Raw genomic sequence first — 15,280 nt, 5'->3', positions numbered from 1 at the left:
TGAATTTGAATAATATCTCATACGGGATACCATCAGGACCAGGAGAGGATTTTAAATTTGCACTTTTTAGTATATTTTTTACATCCTTTGGACGTAAGGGCTCACAATTGAATGGTTCGAAATTTGGAGATTCATGAGTTATTGACAAAAAGGGGAACCAGTTTAAATTGTTCAAGTCTATGATACCGGGTGTGCTGTATTTTTCTGAGTAGTAGGTGTTTGCAAATCCTATACACTATTAGGTTGCAAAGATATAGAGATTAGAACAATTAAGTTCGTTGCCAAGACTCAACTCATTTTTAGAAAAATCGAAATCCGTTTTATGTATTAAAGTCTAAATTTATCTTGGCTGCAAAAAAAACGCCAAAACTTCTCAACCGATCGGGCCCAAATTTTTTGTGTCAACTGAAATGAGCCCAGAGAAGGTTAATTGCTGGTCAAATTTGAAATGTTTTGCCCGGAAAAATGTCGACATTTATTATAATTTTTAAAAATTCGCCACTTAAATTAGAAAAACCGCGAAAATCTATTTATTGAAGCAAGATGAAAAAAGCAAAGCAACAGACACAATCCTAAACTATCTCTAGAAGATGGGGCGTCAAGCGCCCTAAAAGAATTTAATGAATTTTACTTGACAGATGGTTTTAACTTTTTTGTTAGAATTTTTTTTCAATTCTTAAACTTAAAATTCGGGTTTCCAAACTTTATTTATGTATTTAGGTAGCGTTGAGACTGGATCTAAGATTATGACTGCTGGGGCTCAAGGAAAAGATTACACAGATAGAACTTATTTTAGCAACTTTTGATCATAACAACAAGCTCTCCTCAAAGCCACAAGTATAGGATGGTGCAACGGACCATAGAAAGCTAAGTACAAACATTAAGGTTAAAGAGTATATCCTTGGCGGAGTTAAAAGTTAAAAATCTGTTAAATTTTGTTCTAACCTACAGTAAAAAGGGATATAAATAAAACCAAAAAATAAATTTAAAAATCTTACTTTGAAAGGCCATATAATCCAGAAAGGACAGAAGGTTATACTAATTATTAAATAAAAAAGAGTTTTAAATTTTAAAACAATCTGTAATTAGTGTAATCTGTGTAATCTGTGTAATCTGTGTAATCTTTGTAATCTTTGTAATCTGTGTAATCTGTGTAATCTGTGTAATCTGGGTAATCTGTTTAATCTACGTAATCTGTGAAATCTGTGTAAACTCTGTAATCTGAGTAATCTGTGTAATCTATGACTCCAGGTATAAAGAATGTAACCCTAGAGTTGGGTGGGAAGTCTCCTCTAATTATATTCGAGGATGCAAACTTGAAGAATGCTGTGAAAGGAGCTCTCATGGCAAACTTTTTCACTCAGGTCAATATTCCACGGTAAACTAAACAGATCTATATATTCCACGCTAAACTAAACAGATCTGTGTATTCCACGGTAAACTAAACACATCTATATATTCCAGACTAAACTAAACAGATCTGTGTATTCCACGGTAAAATAAACAGATCTATGTATTCCACGGTAAAATAAACAGATTTAAGTATTCCAGGCTAAACTAAACAGATCTATGTATTCCACGGTAAAGTAAACAGATCTATGTATTCCACGGTAAAATAAACAGACTTAAGTATTCCAGGCTAAACTAAACAGATCTATATATTCCACGCTAAACTAAACAGATCTATGTATTCCACGGTAAACTAAACACATCTATATATTCCACGCTAAACTAAACAGATCTATGTATTCCACGGTAAACTAAACAGATCTATATATTCCACGCTAAACTAAACAGATCTATGTATTCCACGGTAAACTAAACACATCTATATATTCCAGACTAAACTAAACAGATCTATGTATTCCACGGTAAACTAAACAGGTCTATATATTCCACGGTAAACTAAACACATCTATATATTCCACGGTAAACTAAACACATCTATATATTCCAGGCTAAACTGAACAGATCTATGTATTCCAGACTAAACTGAACATGTATTCCAGGCTAAACTGAACAGATCTATGTATGGCTCAGCTACATTTTGCTTAATCACAATTTGCCTAGTCACATTTTGCCTAGTCACAACTTGCCTAGTCACAGCTTGCCTAGTCACATTTTGCCTAGGTAACAGTTTTCCTAGGTAACATTTTGCCTAATAACATTTTGCCTAGGGTAACATTTTGCCTAGAGTAACAATAGAGCTAATTTTTTGCCTAGTCAATAATTTTTTCACAAAGAAATTTTCAACAATCCGAGAATTTTTTTCAAAAATCTGCAACTTATTTCGCAAATTTTTAAAAATAGTTTAATTTTCTATAAACCAATCAGATCGAAAGACACATTGAAAATGGCTCCCATGATAACTGCAGGGCTTACCAAATGCGGGGTAAATCCAACTACAGGGAAAAGAATAACTTCTCCTATGTTTTCGATGGGAAGAGGGCAGAGACCAAGAAATGGCGCTGTTCTTGCACTGCAACCCTAACAACGAGGATATCTACTGGAAACCTGGTAAGGGATGTATTCCCAACTCATGGCCCCATACCAACAACCTGCTGAGGACTAAAGCTAAGACCACAGAAAAGGCTGTGATTGAGAAATAAGATAAATAATGATACCTATGTATACTCCATGATGTAAACTGTAATTATAAATATATATATATATCTGATATATGACCATATTTCATCTGTTGTAGAGTATAAAAAAATGTTAAAATGGCTGGACAAGATACAATTCAATTGTTCTATAACATTTAATTCAGTAAAATTTAACTGATTAAGCTTAGAAAAAATGTTTAATTTTTGACATAATTTGTTTTAAAAAAACGCTATAGGCAAAAAACATGCTCTTGTGTTACCTAGGCAAAATGTTACCTAGGCAAAATGTTACCTAGGCAAGAGTGAACTAGGCAAGTTGTGACTAGGCAAAATGTGATTAGGCAAATTGTGACCAGGCAAAATGTAGCTGAGCCGTAGGTATTGCACGCTAAACTGAACAGATCTAAGCCTATACCCCCTTTCCTTTTTCGTGAACACCCCCTTTAACGAAACTATCAAAATCGTTTTGAAAGAAGTGAAACTGTCCATCCGTGATTTAGTTATTCAACTATTAATATTTACAAGTGCTTTTATAAAACAAAATAATATAAACTCTTTCTTCATCGCGAGATTATTGACTGCAATAATCGATCTCTTATTTTTTAAATCTAAGGTGTCTAAGGTTAAATCTTCATGAGGGTCATGAAGTGTCAAACACGCGCTGAGTTACGAGTTTAAGATTCAAAAGTTTTGCTCTTTGAACCTTATTTCGAGTTCTTTCTCAGATCTGTTCAGCCAATTTAAAATTTAAATGCAAGCTGCCAAAAGTCATAAGAAACATTGAATCCAAATATGGTTACATATATGTGATATGTTCCCTTCAATACGTTTCTACATCTTGGATATCTCTTGGACACATTAGCAGGGAAAACATATTTAACGATATTAATGTGTGCGTAGAATGAATGAACGCTTTTATATGTATATATATCCTAACTTAATACACTCTCTACACTCTACACTCTACACTCTACACTCAACACTCTACACTCTACACTCTACACTCTACACTCTACACTCTACACTCAACTCTAAACTCTACACTCTACACTCTACACTCTACACTCTACACTCTACACTCTACACTCTACACTCTACACTCTAAACTCTAAACTCTAAACTCTACACTCTACACTCTACACTCTACACTCTACACTCTACACTTTACACTCTACACTCTACACTCTACACTCCACACTCTACACTCTACCATTATTAAAGGGAGAAGTGTGTTCCAATGGAACTAGAGTGTTTGTACAAAGAGGAATTTACGAAGAATTTATCAAAGAGTTTGTATTCCAGGTAAACATCAATACTTTTACATACTTTATATTTCTTTTTATTGTATATTTCATATATCTACTACATATTTTATATTTCTTTTTATTGTATATTTCTTATATCTACTACATATTTTATATTTCTTTTTATTGTATATTTCATATATCTACTACATATTTTATNAATGTTAATAGTAGAAAAAATCTTACGAATTATTTAAGTATAGAAGGGGTGACTTATTTGTTGATCAGTATTGAAATACGTTTTTTTAACTTCTGAAAAATTACAGTTGAATATTTAACGAAATTCACTTATGCTTCTTATGAAAATATTTTGCTTAACTTTAATGATTTCACAACAACAAAATATTTTAAGCTCCGTCGGAGGAGGACAATGGAATTTGCGGGCTGAAAATTTGGTTTGGCTGTCTCCGACAGGAGATTCCAGTATAAGACGACATTTTATAGAGGTTTTAAAATTAATGGTTAACAATTGTATATTTCATATATCTACAACATATTTTAAATACATATTTTTTATTGTATATTTCATATATCTACAACATATTTTAAACATATATTGTTTATTGTATATTTCATATATCTACAACATATTTTAAATATATATTTTTTATTGTATATTTCATATATCTACTACATATTTTAAACATATATTTTTTATAGTATATTTCATATACCTAGAACATATTTTAAACATATATTTTTTATTGTATATTTCATATATCTACTACATATTTTAAATATATATTTTTTATTGTATATTTCATATATCTACTAAATATTTTTATATATATTTTTTATATATGTTTATATGTTTACTTTACAAATTTCAGATGTTTCTTGACAGTTAAGAATTGAAGATCGTCTTCGATCTTTGAAGTAATTTGCGGCATTCCTTTGCCAACCTGGTTTTATTGATTTCAATTTATTACATGAAAACAAAATTATCTTAATGTAAACCAAATCTAATATTTAATATCTATTACTTTTAAAAAACACTGAAAAATATATTTTAAAAATTCATATTCCAACTCGTATTCTAGGCCAAGAATATGAAAATAGGAGATCCTTTACTAGATGATACGACTGTAGGAGCCACTATTAGGAATATGATCAAATAGAAAGGATTATTTATATTTTTATCTTGTATTAAAGTTAGTGAATAGTCTCTTGAAATATCTTGTATTCAAGTTAGTGAACAGTCCCTTGAAATATCTTGTTTTCAAGTTAGTGAACAGTCCCTTGAAATATCTTGTTTTCAAGTTAGTGAACAGTCCCTTGAAATATCTTGTATTCAAGTCAGTGAACAGTCCCTTGAAATATCTTATTTTCAAGTTAGTTAACAGTCCCTTGATATGTTCCACTTTGCAAGATTATGGTTTAAATTGTTAGAATAAAAAGAAGATATATTATAACATTTATTTAACACAATTTCAAGCTTGCACATTAACACATTATTAAAAAGAAAAAAAATCAAATTAGAATAAAAGCATTTTTGGAATAAATAAAAAACAATTTGAATAAGTATAAAATTCTTTTGATGTCCATTTTTGTTTTTACATCTTTCTTTATCTTGAAATATCAAAATAAGAATATATCATTTAACCTTGATTTAACGAAGGTTTAAAGGTACCGTTGTGAATCTGTTATAACTGCAGAGGATCATTAAAATTAAGTCTCGCAGTTCCTCCAAATGAAAGAGCATGCAAACTATTGCAATGTTGATAAGCCGGGTGGCCAGGGGGTGTTTTAAGCTAAAAAAGATCGATTTTTTCCATTTTTTTTATTTTTATAATTATTTTTTTCTAAAAAAAAATTTTCCACGGGCAACGCCGGGCCCTTCAGCTAGTATATATTAATCGTATTTAATACTTTTTCCATTTTTTTCTGTTATTTATTTCTAGATGCTACATGATAATTTCAGATTTGTTTAAGTGTCACTTTGCAATATAAAATATTGTTCTGTGCAATCTGAAATATACAAAAGAAATATTCTTTGTTTGATATATTAGGATAAAGTATTTCTTTTTCTTTCTTTTCTTCAGGGACTCATTTATCATCAAACTTGAAGGGTCAATAAAAATTCAATAATTTTTCTTCTTTTTCCACAGAAAACATTTTTATCTTAATGGGTCTAGAGGTTTGCAATTAACTTAATAATATTTACAAAACTTTAAAGATAATAATCCTGAACTATTGACGTCAATGAAAAAGCTGATTACTTTCCTCAAGCACTAAATTTCTAATTTTCATAACTTTAAAATTTGGTGTCCTTTGATTTTTCCAAAGAATGAATCAAAAAGTCAAAGTTTGAAAGTTTGAGATTTTCGCCAACTGGAGGCAAAGATTTAGAGATTAAAAACCAGACTTTGTGGTTGTTAGTAATCCTTTCCTTAGTTTTTAAAACGCCAATTTCTGTAAATTCGCGCGTTATAAAAAAAGCGCGAAAAAAGCCGAGCAAGATAATCCTTTTTAGTTCTTTCTAACAATTCTGTTATATAATAATTACAAACTCAGTTCTGCCATATACCACTTAGACTTAGACTTTTTGGTTTAACATAATTTATAGTTTAAAATATCCCAAGATATAGAGATGGAAAAATTATAGTTTTGTAAAAATATTCTTTATAATTAACTAGATCTCATATTGATACAGTGAGGAGCATGCTCTGAAGGTTCTAAGCTATATCAGATCTGCAGTATCCGAGGGAGCTAAACTAGAGTATGGAGGAGAACGTGTTCTCCTGGAGGGGGACTGCAAGGACGGATGGTTCCTGTCTCCAGCAGTACTAACCAACTGTAGAGATGATATGAAGGCTGTAAAGGAGGAGATATTTGGTTCGGTTGCATCTGTTCTAGTGTTTGATACTGAGAAGGAGGTGGTGGAAAGGTCCGAGCATCATTTTCTTCATATATTTTGATATAGTTCCTGTGTAAAATATCAATTCTTTCTCCCTCCCAATAAACCGTGTGTTGATGTGAAAGCGTTATTTTAAGTTATCCTCCATGATGGCAATGCGCGATACACAAACTTGATCTATTTTAACATTTGAAAGATACTTCACATCATTTCTAGGGTTAAAGCGTTTAATTCTGGTCATTTCTATATGTTTTCAGCACTAGAAATGCGCATGTTTCCTTTTGTAGAAAAACAACAATTGAAAACAATCAGTTTTTAAAATTTTAAACATTTATATCTTGTTCATGCTTTATCGGATAAAACGTTTAAGGTTGCTGATGTGAATCGATCGAGCATTGTCATCTTTACATGGAGGGTCACTTGAAATTACGTCAGTTTCTTTAAGAACACCAAAATATTTGTAATATTGCAGTCAAATATAATAAAATATTTGAATTAACTTAAGCTAAAAATAATGAAGAAAAAAATTGCTTTTCTTCAGTTTTTAATCTTTGGTTTCTTGTGAAAAAGTTATTTTCGCAAAAAGTAAATTGTTAATATAGGTTTGCTGGAAAACAAATTATAACTTAAAATTTCCAAAGAACGGCGGTGATGCAAAAATAATTATATTCTATGTATATTTAACTTTTTCCTTAACAAAGTTTTATTATGACAGTTGAATAAGAGAAATGATTTATGAGTCCCCGCACCCCCCCCCCCCTCTTTCCCTCCCTCTGGCTCTAGGTTCGGGTACAGACAGGATATCCATCTTGAAGTTTGGATTCAGGAAATAGGATTTTCATTCATCAGCAGAGTGGGTCCAGAGTTTAACAGAAAGGGACTGTTTATCATTTTTATCAAGTTCTCTCATAACATTGCTAGACTTTACCGCCGAAAAAAGATTCTCAGCATTTTTTTCTCCTTGCAGATTTTCTAAAATAAAAAATAATGGCTCCTTTTTTTTAAATTTACCAACAATCCATTTAACTGTCAAAAAATTATTACATATAACATCAAAACCCCAAAAAATTGCCTGATTTGCTGAAATATTTCTAAAAAGAATATCAGTAATTTATATTATGACTTATTTTTTAACTTTTAAAATTTTTTTTTTTCCAAAAATTTCCCAACATCTGTAAAATTCTATTATGACGACTATCTACATAGAAATGTATTTATTATGTTAGCTAAAGATCTCAAGATCTAATCAATGCAAGAAGAGGGTAAACCTGTGTTCTTTCATTTACTTCATGCATAGAATAATAATGCCTTTGGATCTCCTTTTGCGCTGATAAAACATATATATATAATAATAATACGGATTTACAATAAAATATGTGAACAAGATGCAAATATTCAATTAATTTCACTACAATATGCATATTCTATAGATACATTGTATTAATTTCCCCTCTTTTACATTTTTCCTTTCCATTTTCACAATTTTGCAATTTTTTTTGTTTTGTTCGGATTTCAGCGTAAAGAAATAAAATGTGGAAAAATAAAAATATTCTTGGAACATTGAAAAAAAAAATTTTTTAATTAAAATTTTTTTGAAAATTGTTTGGAAAATGTTTATTCTTTTGTTTTCCAAACTGTCAAAATTTTTGCAAATTTCAATTTTCTATGATTTTTTTTATGAACTTTTGGAAAGCAATGGAATAAACATTTGTCCAGCAATTTTTCAAAAACTTAATTTTTTCAAAAAAATTTTGGTTTCGCCATTTTTTTTTTAATATTCCAAAGATATATTTTGAATATTTTTATTGCATTTTATTTTTTCATGTCTAAAATTCGAACGAAACAAAATTTAAAAATTTTGTCCAATACATCAATAATCCCGCAAAAAATAAATTTTATAAAAATTTTTTTTAGGGCGAATGATACAGTATTCGGGTTAGCAGGAGGAGTATTTACAAACAATCTTACCCGGGCTCATAGGGTTATCTCTCAAATCCAGGTGTGGATATTTATTAACAATATCACCCATGCTCATAGGGTTGAGAGAAATTCGAGTGTGGATATTTATAAACAATATTACACGGGCTCATAGGGTTATCTCTCAAAGCCAGGCGTGGATATTTATTAACAATATCACCCGGGCTCATAGGGTTATCTCTCAAATCCAGGTGTGGATATTTATTAACAATATCACCCAGGCTCATAGGGTTATCTCTCAAATCCAAGTGTGGATATTTAAAAACAATATCACCCGGGCTCATAGGGTTATCTCTCAAATCCAGGTGTGGATATTTATTAATAATATCACCCGAGCTCATGGGTTATCTCTCAAATCCAGGTGTGGATATTTATTAACAATATCACCCGGGCTCATAGGGTTATCTCTCAAATCCAGGTGTGGATATTTTTTGACAATATCACACGGGCTCATAAGGTTATCTCTCAAATCCAGGTGTGGATATTTATTAACAATATCACCCGGGCTCATAGGGTTATCTCTGAGATCCAGGTGTGGATATTTATAAACAATATCACCCGGGCTCATAGGGTTATCTCTCAAATCCAGGTGTGGATATTTATTAACAATATCACCCGGGCTCAAAGGGTTATCTCTCAAATTAAGGTTGCCGTATTTAAATACAATCCCACCCTCCCCCGGGTTTGAAGGGCTATTTTATGCAGTGAAATTTACAAATATAAATATTTTTAAATATTTTTTCTACTCAAATATAGATAAATGAATGTAACTTTGATACCGTAGGTGGATATAAGTGTGGGAGGAGAAAGGATTAATGAATAATAAATTCAAATATTTTTTTGAAAAATAAAATATTTTAAGTATGGTTAGGTAACAATATGTTAGGGAAACAATCCAGTGAAGTGTGTATAAAGACTGTATTAAGACTGAAACCATGAATATCCCTGTATTAAGACTAGCACCTTGAATATCCCTGTATTAAGACTAGAACCTTGAATATCCCTGTATTATGACTAGAACTTTGAATATCCCTGTATTAAGACTAGAACCTTGAATATCCCTGCATTAAGACTGGAATCTTGAATATCCCTGTATTAAGACTAGAACCTTGAATATCCCTGCATTGTGACTAGAACCTTGAATATCCCTGTATTAAGACTAGAACCGTGAATATCCCTGTATTAAGACTAGAACTTGTATATCCCTGTATTAAGACTAAAATTTTGAATATTCCTGTATTAAGACTGGAATTTTGAATATCCCCAAATAGGTTGTCAAGTACAATAGATGGCAACAGAAAAATCGACCAACTGCGCACAACGTCATATGTGTCAAATGAAAAAAGAAAGACGACATGTCCTCTAATTAGTTGGTATTATTTCCAAGATTCGGTGGAGGTAAATGTCGTCTTTGTAGGAATACGTAAAAAATATTTACAACTCAAAATCTTTGAATATCCCTGTATTAAGACTGGAATCTTGAATATCCCTGTATTAAGACTAGAACCTTGAATATCCCTGCATTAAGACTGGAATCATGAATATCCCTGTATTAGGACTGGAATTTTGAATATCCCTGTATTAAGACTGAAACATTGAATATCCCTGTATTAGGCTGGAACTACCTGGATAAACACCTTTAACTTGAGTCCTGCTGAAGTTCCATTCGGAGGCTGGAAAATGTCAGGTAACGGATTTTAAAGGGAAGGGAAAATAGTAGAGGGTATTGGGATACATAAATAATGGACCTACATAACCTTTCTCTATGTCCACAAAATACAGTTTAATAAGATATTTTGAATATTTCTTGCTTTTTCCTTCAAAGTATTTACAATCTTTTAAACAAATCCAAAAGTTCTTTTTATTTTCTTTGTTATACTGTAGGTATTGGACGGGAGAATGGTTGGGCTGGTATTGATCACTATACCCAGTATAAGACGACCTATGTGGAGATGAATGATGTGGACTGTGGTCAACTCTATACAGAACATTAAACACTGGAAAATGTTATCTTTAAGATTAAAGTTGTTTCATAAATAATATCAAACATGAAGAAAAGATAGCAATATGGCAGGATGGTTTAGATAGCTTAGAGTTGTTTTACAAATTCTAATGGTTTCAATGAAAAACCCATCTCGAATTTAATATCCCGATTTATTTTCGAGAGTAGAGTGTGCCATAAATCTAGAATCCCTATAAACAAGGATAAGTAGAGTTCCATAAACCTAGAATCCCTATAAACAAGGACAAGTAGAGTTCCATAAACCTAGAATCCCTATAAACAAGGATTAGTAGAGTTCTATAAACCTTGAATCCCTATAAACAAGGACAAGTAGAGTTCCATAAACCTAGAATCCCTATAAACAAGGATAAGTAGAGTTCCATAAACCTAGAATCCCTATAAACAAGGATAAGTAGAGTTCCATAAACCTAGAATCCCTATAAACAAGGATAAGTAGAGTTAGATAAACCTAGAATCTCTACATACAGGGACAAGTTGAGTTCCATAAACCTAAAGTCCCAATATACAGGGATAAGTTTAGTTCCATAAACATATTAATCCCTATACACAGGGACAAGTTAAGTTCCAAAAACCTTGAATCCCTATATACAGGGACAAGTTGAGTTCCAAAAACCTAGAATCCCTATATACAGGGACAAGTTGAGTTCCATAAACCTAGAATCCCTATAATCTTTATTCAGATTTTATCTCTTTTAACTTGAATTACAATTTGTGTAAAGTTGCTGACTCAGCTCAGGCGAGACACACTAAGCATAGAGTTGGGAATACTCAAATCTCAAACCTCTTTCTATTTTACATCATATTAAATTTATATAAGTTGTGTATACTGTATACAAAATTGTAGACAAATGTCGTATTTTTGTAGAAAGGCCCCACTTAATTAACCGTTAATCCGTTAATCCCGGGCCGTATTAAACGCATAGAGAATAGACTATAGAATAGAGTAAAAGACTGTAAGGATGTGTCTTTAATGTCTCCGCAAGATGAACAGTGAAGACGGACAAGTTTACTCTGTTTGTATACTGTAATTTTCTTGTTTTACTAAGTACAACCGTATGCAGTCAAAACGTAAACAAACAAAATGTGAACAAAGCAGACGAAACTCTTACAGATCACAGCTTTCTCAGTAGGTATCACAATACTGAATCAAAGTCTTGTTTAAAAAGACGATATCGAATTCGTCACTGAATTCCCATGTTTATTGGGACACCCTATACCATCCTATAGTTTATTGGGACACCCTGTAGTATGTGCAAAACATAATTGGATTCTTTCTGATCAGCATTGTCCAAAACTTTACAAAGTCTGACATATTTCAAAATGCTACAATTTGGCTCCGACAGAGAAAACCCTTCGTTGTTGTTGTTCTGTTCAGCACTTTATTTCTTCCCATCGTTTACATTTGTACTGTAGACATTTTTGAACATATAATTTAAAATATTGTATAACTTTTTAAACGTTTAAAGGGACTGTAAAGGAAAAATGAAAGGGGTAAAGCCTAAAGCCTAAGATTTTTGGAGGTGATCAAGACCCATAAGAGTTCTATCTGATGTTCCTGTCTCAAGAAATTGATATACAACAGTGTCAAAGGAATTGAGTCTTTGCCACAAACTCTGATTTTCTATTCCCTATATCTTTTGAACCCAATGCCCTATACGTTTGATATTTCAAACTATGAATTCTGTTAAATAAAATAATATAAGTTTGAAATATCGAAGGTTTTTACCATCAAGTTACTTAGATATAGGTTTTAGTTAACTTGAGTTTGTGGCAAAAACTCAATTCCTTTATACGAAAATCTATATATATAAAGTTTTATAATAGTAGTAGGTCTAATTAGATTATATTCAGCAAATACGCAACCAATCTGGAAACGACGATATCCTAGAGGAGCCTAAGTAACTTAGGTTTGCTCCAATTATTATTTTAGTTTAATAATTTTTATTTTAAATGGATATAATTGATAACATCAATTATGATGCAAGGAAAGTTAATTGCGGTCGTGTATACTCTGTGTACATATTGAAACCAGTTCTCTTTGGGCGGAATTTGTAAACAAGAATAGATGCATCAGTGTTCGTTTATTATCCGAGGAGGTTAAAAGCATTAAATTTGATAATTTTGATAATTCACATAATAGTTTCCTATGACAAGAATATTTCATTGATTTTTTTATGTGAAAGATGGATCCAATGTCAGGCTTTAACATCAGTCTTGTGTTTACATTTCCGCCCCGAGACAGTACACTGCAGTACAAAAGATGTGTACACTTCTGAAATAACTTTCCTTGCATTACATCCTTGGATAACATTATTTATACATTCGTATCATGTGACCAAAACTCACACCAAGGGCAGTGCAGTATAATGGTCATGTGATACAGACGGAGACACGTGACAATAATACTGCACTGCCATTGTGGGAAGTTCTGGTCACATAATACGAACGTAATAGTTATGTTGTCAATTATATCTATTGAAAATAAAAAATAAATAATTAAATTTAGAGCATTGGAGCAAACCTAAGTTACTTAGGCTCCTCTATGATATCGTCGTTTTCAGATTGGTTGCGTATTTGCTGAATATAATATATTTTTAAACCTACTATTTTATGCAAAATTTTTGATAGATTTTAGTATAAATTTGACACGGTTTTATACATAGAGAATAGAATATATAGAGAGGCATTAAAAGAATCTCTCGGTATGAATTTTTTCAGTCCCTTTAAGCCTGAAATGAGTTCAAAGTGTACAAATAATGTAAATGTTTACAAATTATATGCAGTAGAGTACATTAATACAGTATGTTCCCTAGACTATTCATTTCAATTTCGAATTTTTTAAACTGCTAAATAAACTTTATAATGAATTAGGTGAATAAAAACATCATTTGATTTATAGTTATAACGGAAAATCTTCGTTTGTAAAGTGAAAGGCATAGAGTCTATATGAAATGATAATTGGTCAAATAAAAAACAGGTTATATAGCATAAATATGTGAAGTACACCTGCAGTATGGAAACAGTACACCAAAATGGCCGTTTTACACTTTTTTCCAGTAAATTCCTCTCTATATATTCTATTCTCTATGGTTTTATATCAATTTCTCGAGACAGAAACATCAGATTGAACTCTTATCGCCAATCGCACTGTTTTGCAGACGAGTTCGTTATTACACACAACAGACACACAACATGACTAGAGTCACGGAAATTGCAGAACAATGTCGTCAATAATAATTAAGCTTGAATAACAAGTAGTTTATTGTAAACTTTCATCAAATTATATTCTTTGCATGAAAATTCGGCTCATAGTGTTAACTTAAATATGCAAATGATATAATATATGTTTATTAAACTTATTTTTAAGTAAGCAATTAACAATTCTCCTAGACTGTACAAATACCGAGATTCATACGTACTGTATATACCTACAGTACACGTCTTCGGTTCGTTATTACTTACACACACTCTTTTGGTACAGACACACATACATGACTTTTCTGCACCCCTGGTTGTGAAGCAGAAATACCACTCTTTAAATAAAGTTACGACCACAGTCACTTTAAATAAAGTTACGATCACAGTCCCTTTAAATAAAGTTACGACCACAGTCCCTTTAAATTAAGTTACGACCGCAGTCCCTTTAAATTAAGTTACGACCACAGCCCCATTAAATTAAGTTACGACCACAGTCCCTTTAAATTAAGTTACGACCGCAGTCCCTTTAAATGCTAAATATTTTTCTAACTCTGCCATAATAAAAGTAGAATATTTAAAGATTTATTTCAATGAAACTAATCTTGTGACATATTTAGCATTTTTCTTTGAAATGAAATTTAATCCTTTGTCAAAATCTGATAATTTTTTTCCAAAATGATCCCTAAACCTTTGAGAGAAACGTACTCTGTGCAGATGCATTGAAACTATAATTTTGAAATTTTAACACAAGTTTTGACATAAAAACAGTTTTATGAAAAATTATTGAATTTTACAAACAAATGCGCATTTAATTTCAAATTGTATCATTAAAGAGGGAAAAAGTCACAAATAAAATTCTTTCAGATGTCGTCTTCCTTTCAATTTATCAAACAACAAATATATTTTCGGGACACTTTTTATTTTGTTAACTTCCATTCAAACATTACTATTAGCCTTTACAGCGTCATAATCTAGCTTTTCTAGAACTAAATAAGAAATAACAATGGTAAACCCTAAATTAACTAAAATATATTTTAAAACGTAAATGAAATAGATAGGGCTCCCTAGCTTTATAATATATATCCATAGAATATATATTAGAGGGGAATTTAGAGAATCTCTCGGTATGAATTTTTTCAGTAACTTTCTGCCTGAATGGGAGTTGAAAGTGTACAAATCATGTAAATGTTCACAAATTATATGCAGTAGAGTACATTAATACAGTATGTTCCCTAGACTATCCATTTCAATTTCGTATTTTTTAAAGCTGTTAAATAAACTTTATAATGAATTAGGTGAATAAAAAACATCATTT

At 31.3% G+C, this 15,280-nt stretch overlaps 1 protein-coding gene across 1 annotated transcript; it reads left to right on the top strand.

Annotated features, from left to right (window-relative positions):
- Positions 1-720: 720 nt before the first annotated feature.
- LOC111697383 (4-trimethylaminobutyraldehyde dehydrogenase) lies at positions 721-10,797 on the top strand. Its single transcript, XM_023467374.1, has 8 exons — positions 721-765; positions 1,252-1,364; positions 3,828-3,908; positions 4,951-5,012; positions 6,564-6,797; positions 8,682-8,766; positions 10,359-10,431; positions 10,629-10,797. Exons 1-8 carry the CDS (start codon positions 747-749, stop codon positions 10,736-10,738), a joined length of 777 nt encoding a protein of 258 aa, XP_023323142.1. The 5' UTR covers positions 721-746; the 3' UTR covers positions 10,739-10,797.
- Positions 10,798-15,280: the final 4,483 nt, after the last annotated feature.

This window comes from Eurytemora carolleeae, unplaced genomic scaffold, assembly GCF_000591075.1.
Source record: "Eurytemora carolleeae unplaced genomic scaffold, Eaff_2.0 scaffold290, whole genome shotgun sequence".
Classification (NCBI taxonomy): Eukaryota; Metazoa; Arthropoda; class Copepoda; order Calanoida; family Temoridae; genus Eurytemora; species Eurytemora carolleeae.
Note: the sequence above shows the minus strand (reverse complement) of the source record. Positions and strands in the feature narration are given on the sequence as shown.

Excerpts from the sequence above, each read along its gene's own strand:
- LOC111697383 (XM_023467374.1), top strand. Across the intron at positions 5,013-6,563 it reads ACTGTAGGAGCCACTATTAG|TGAGGAGCATGCTCTGAAGG; the intron begins GAATATGATCAA and ends ATATTGATACAG. Across the intron at positions 8,767-10,358 it reads GGGTTATCTCTCAAATCCAG|GCTGGAACTACCTGGATAAA; the intron begins GTGTGGATATTT and ends TCCCTGTATTAG.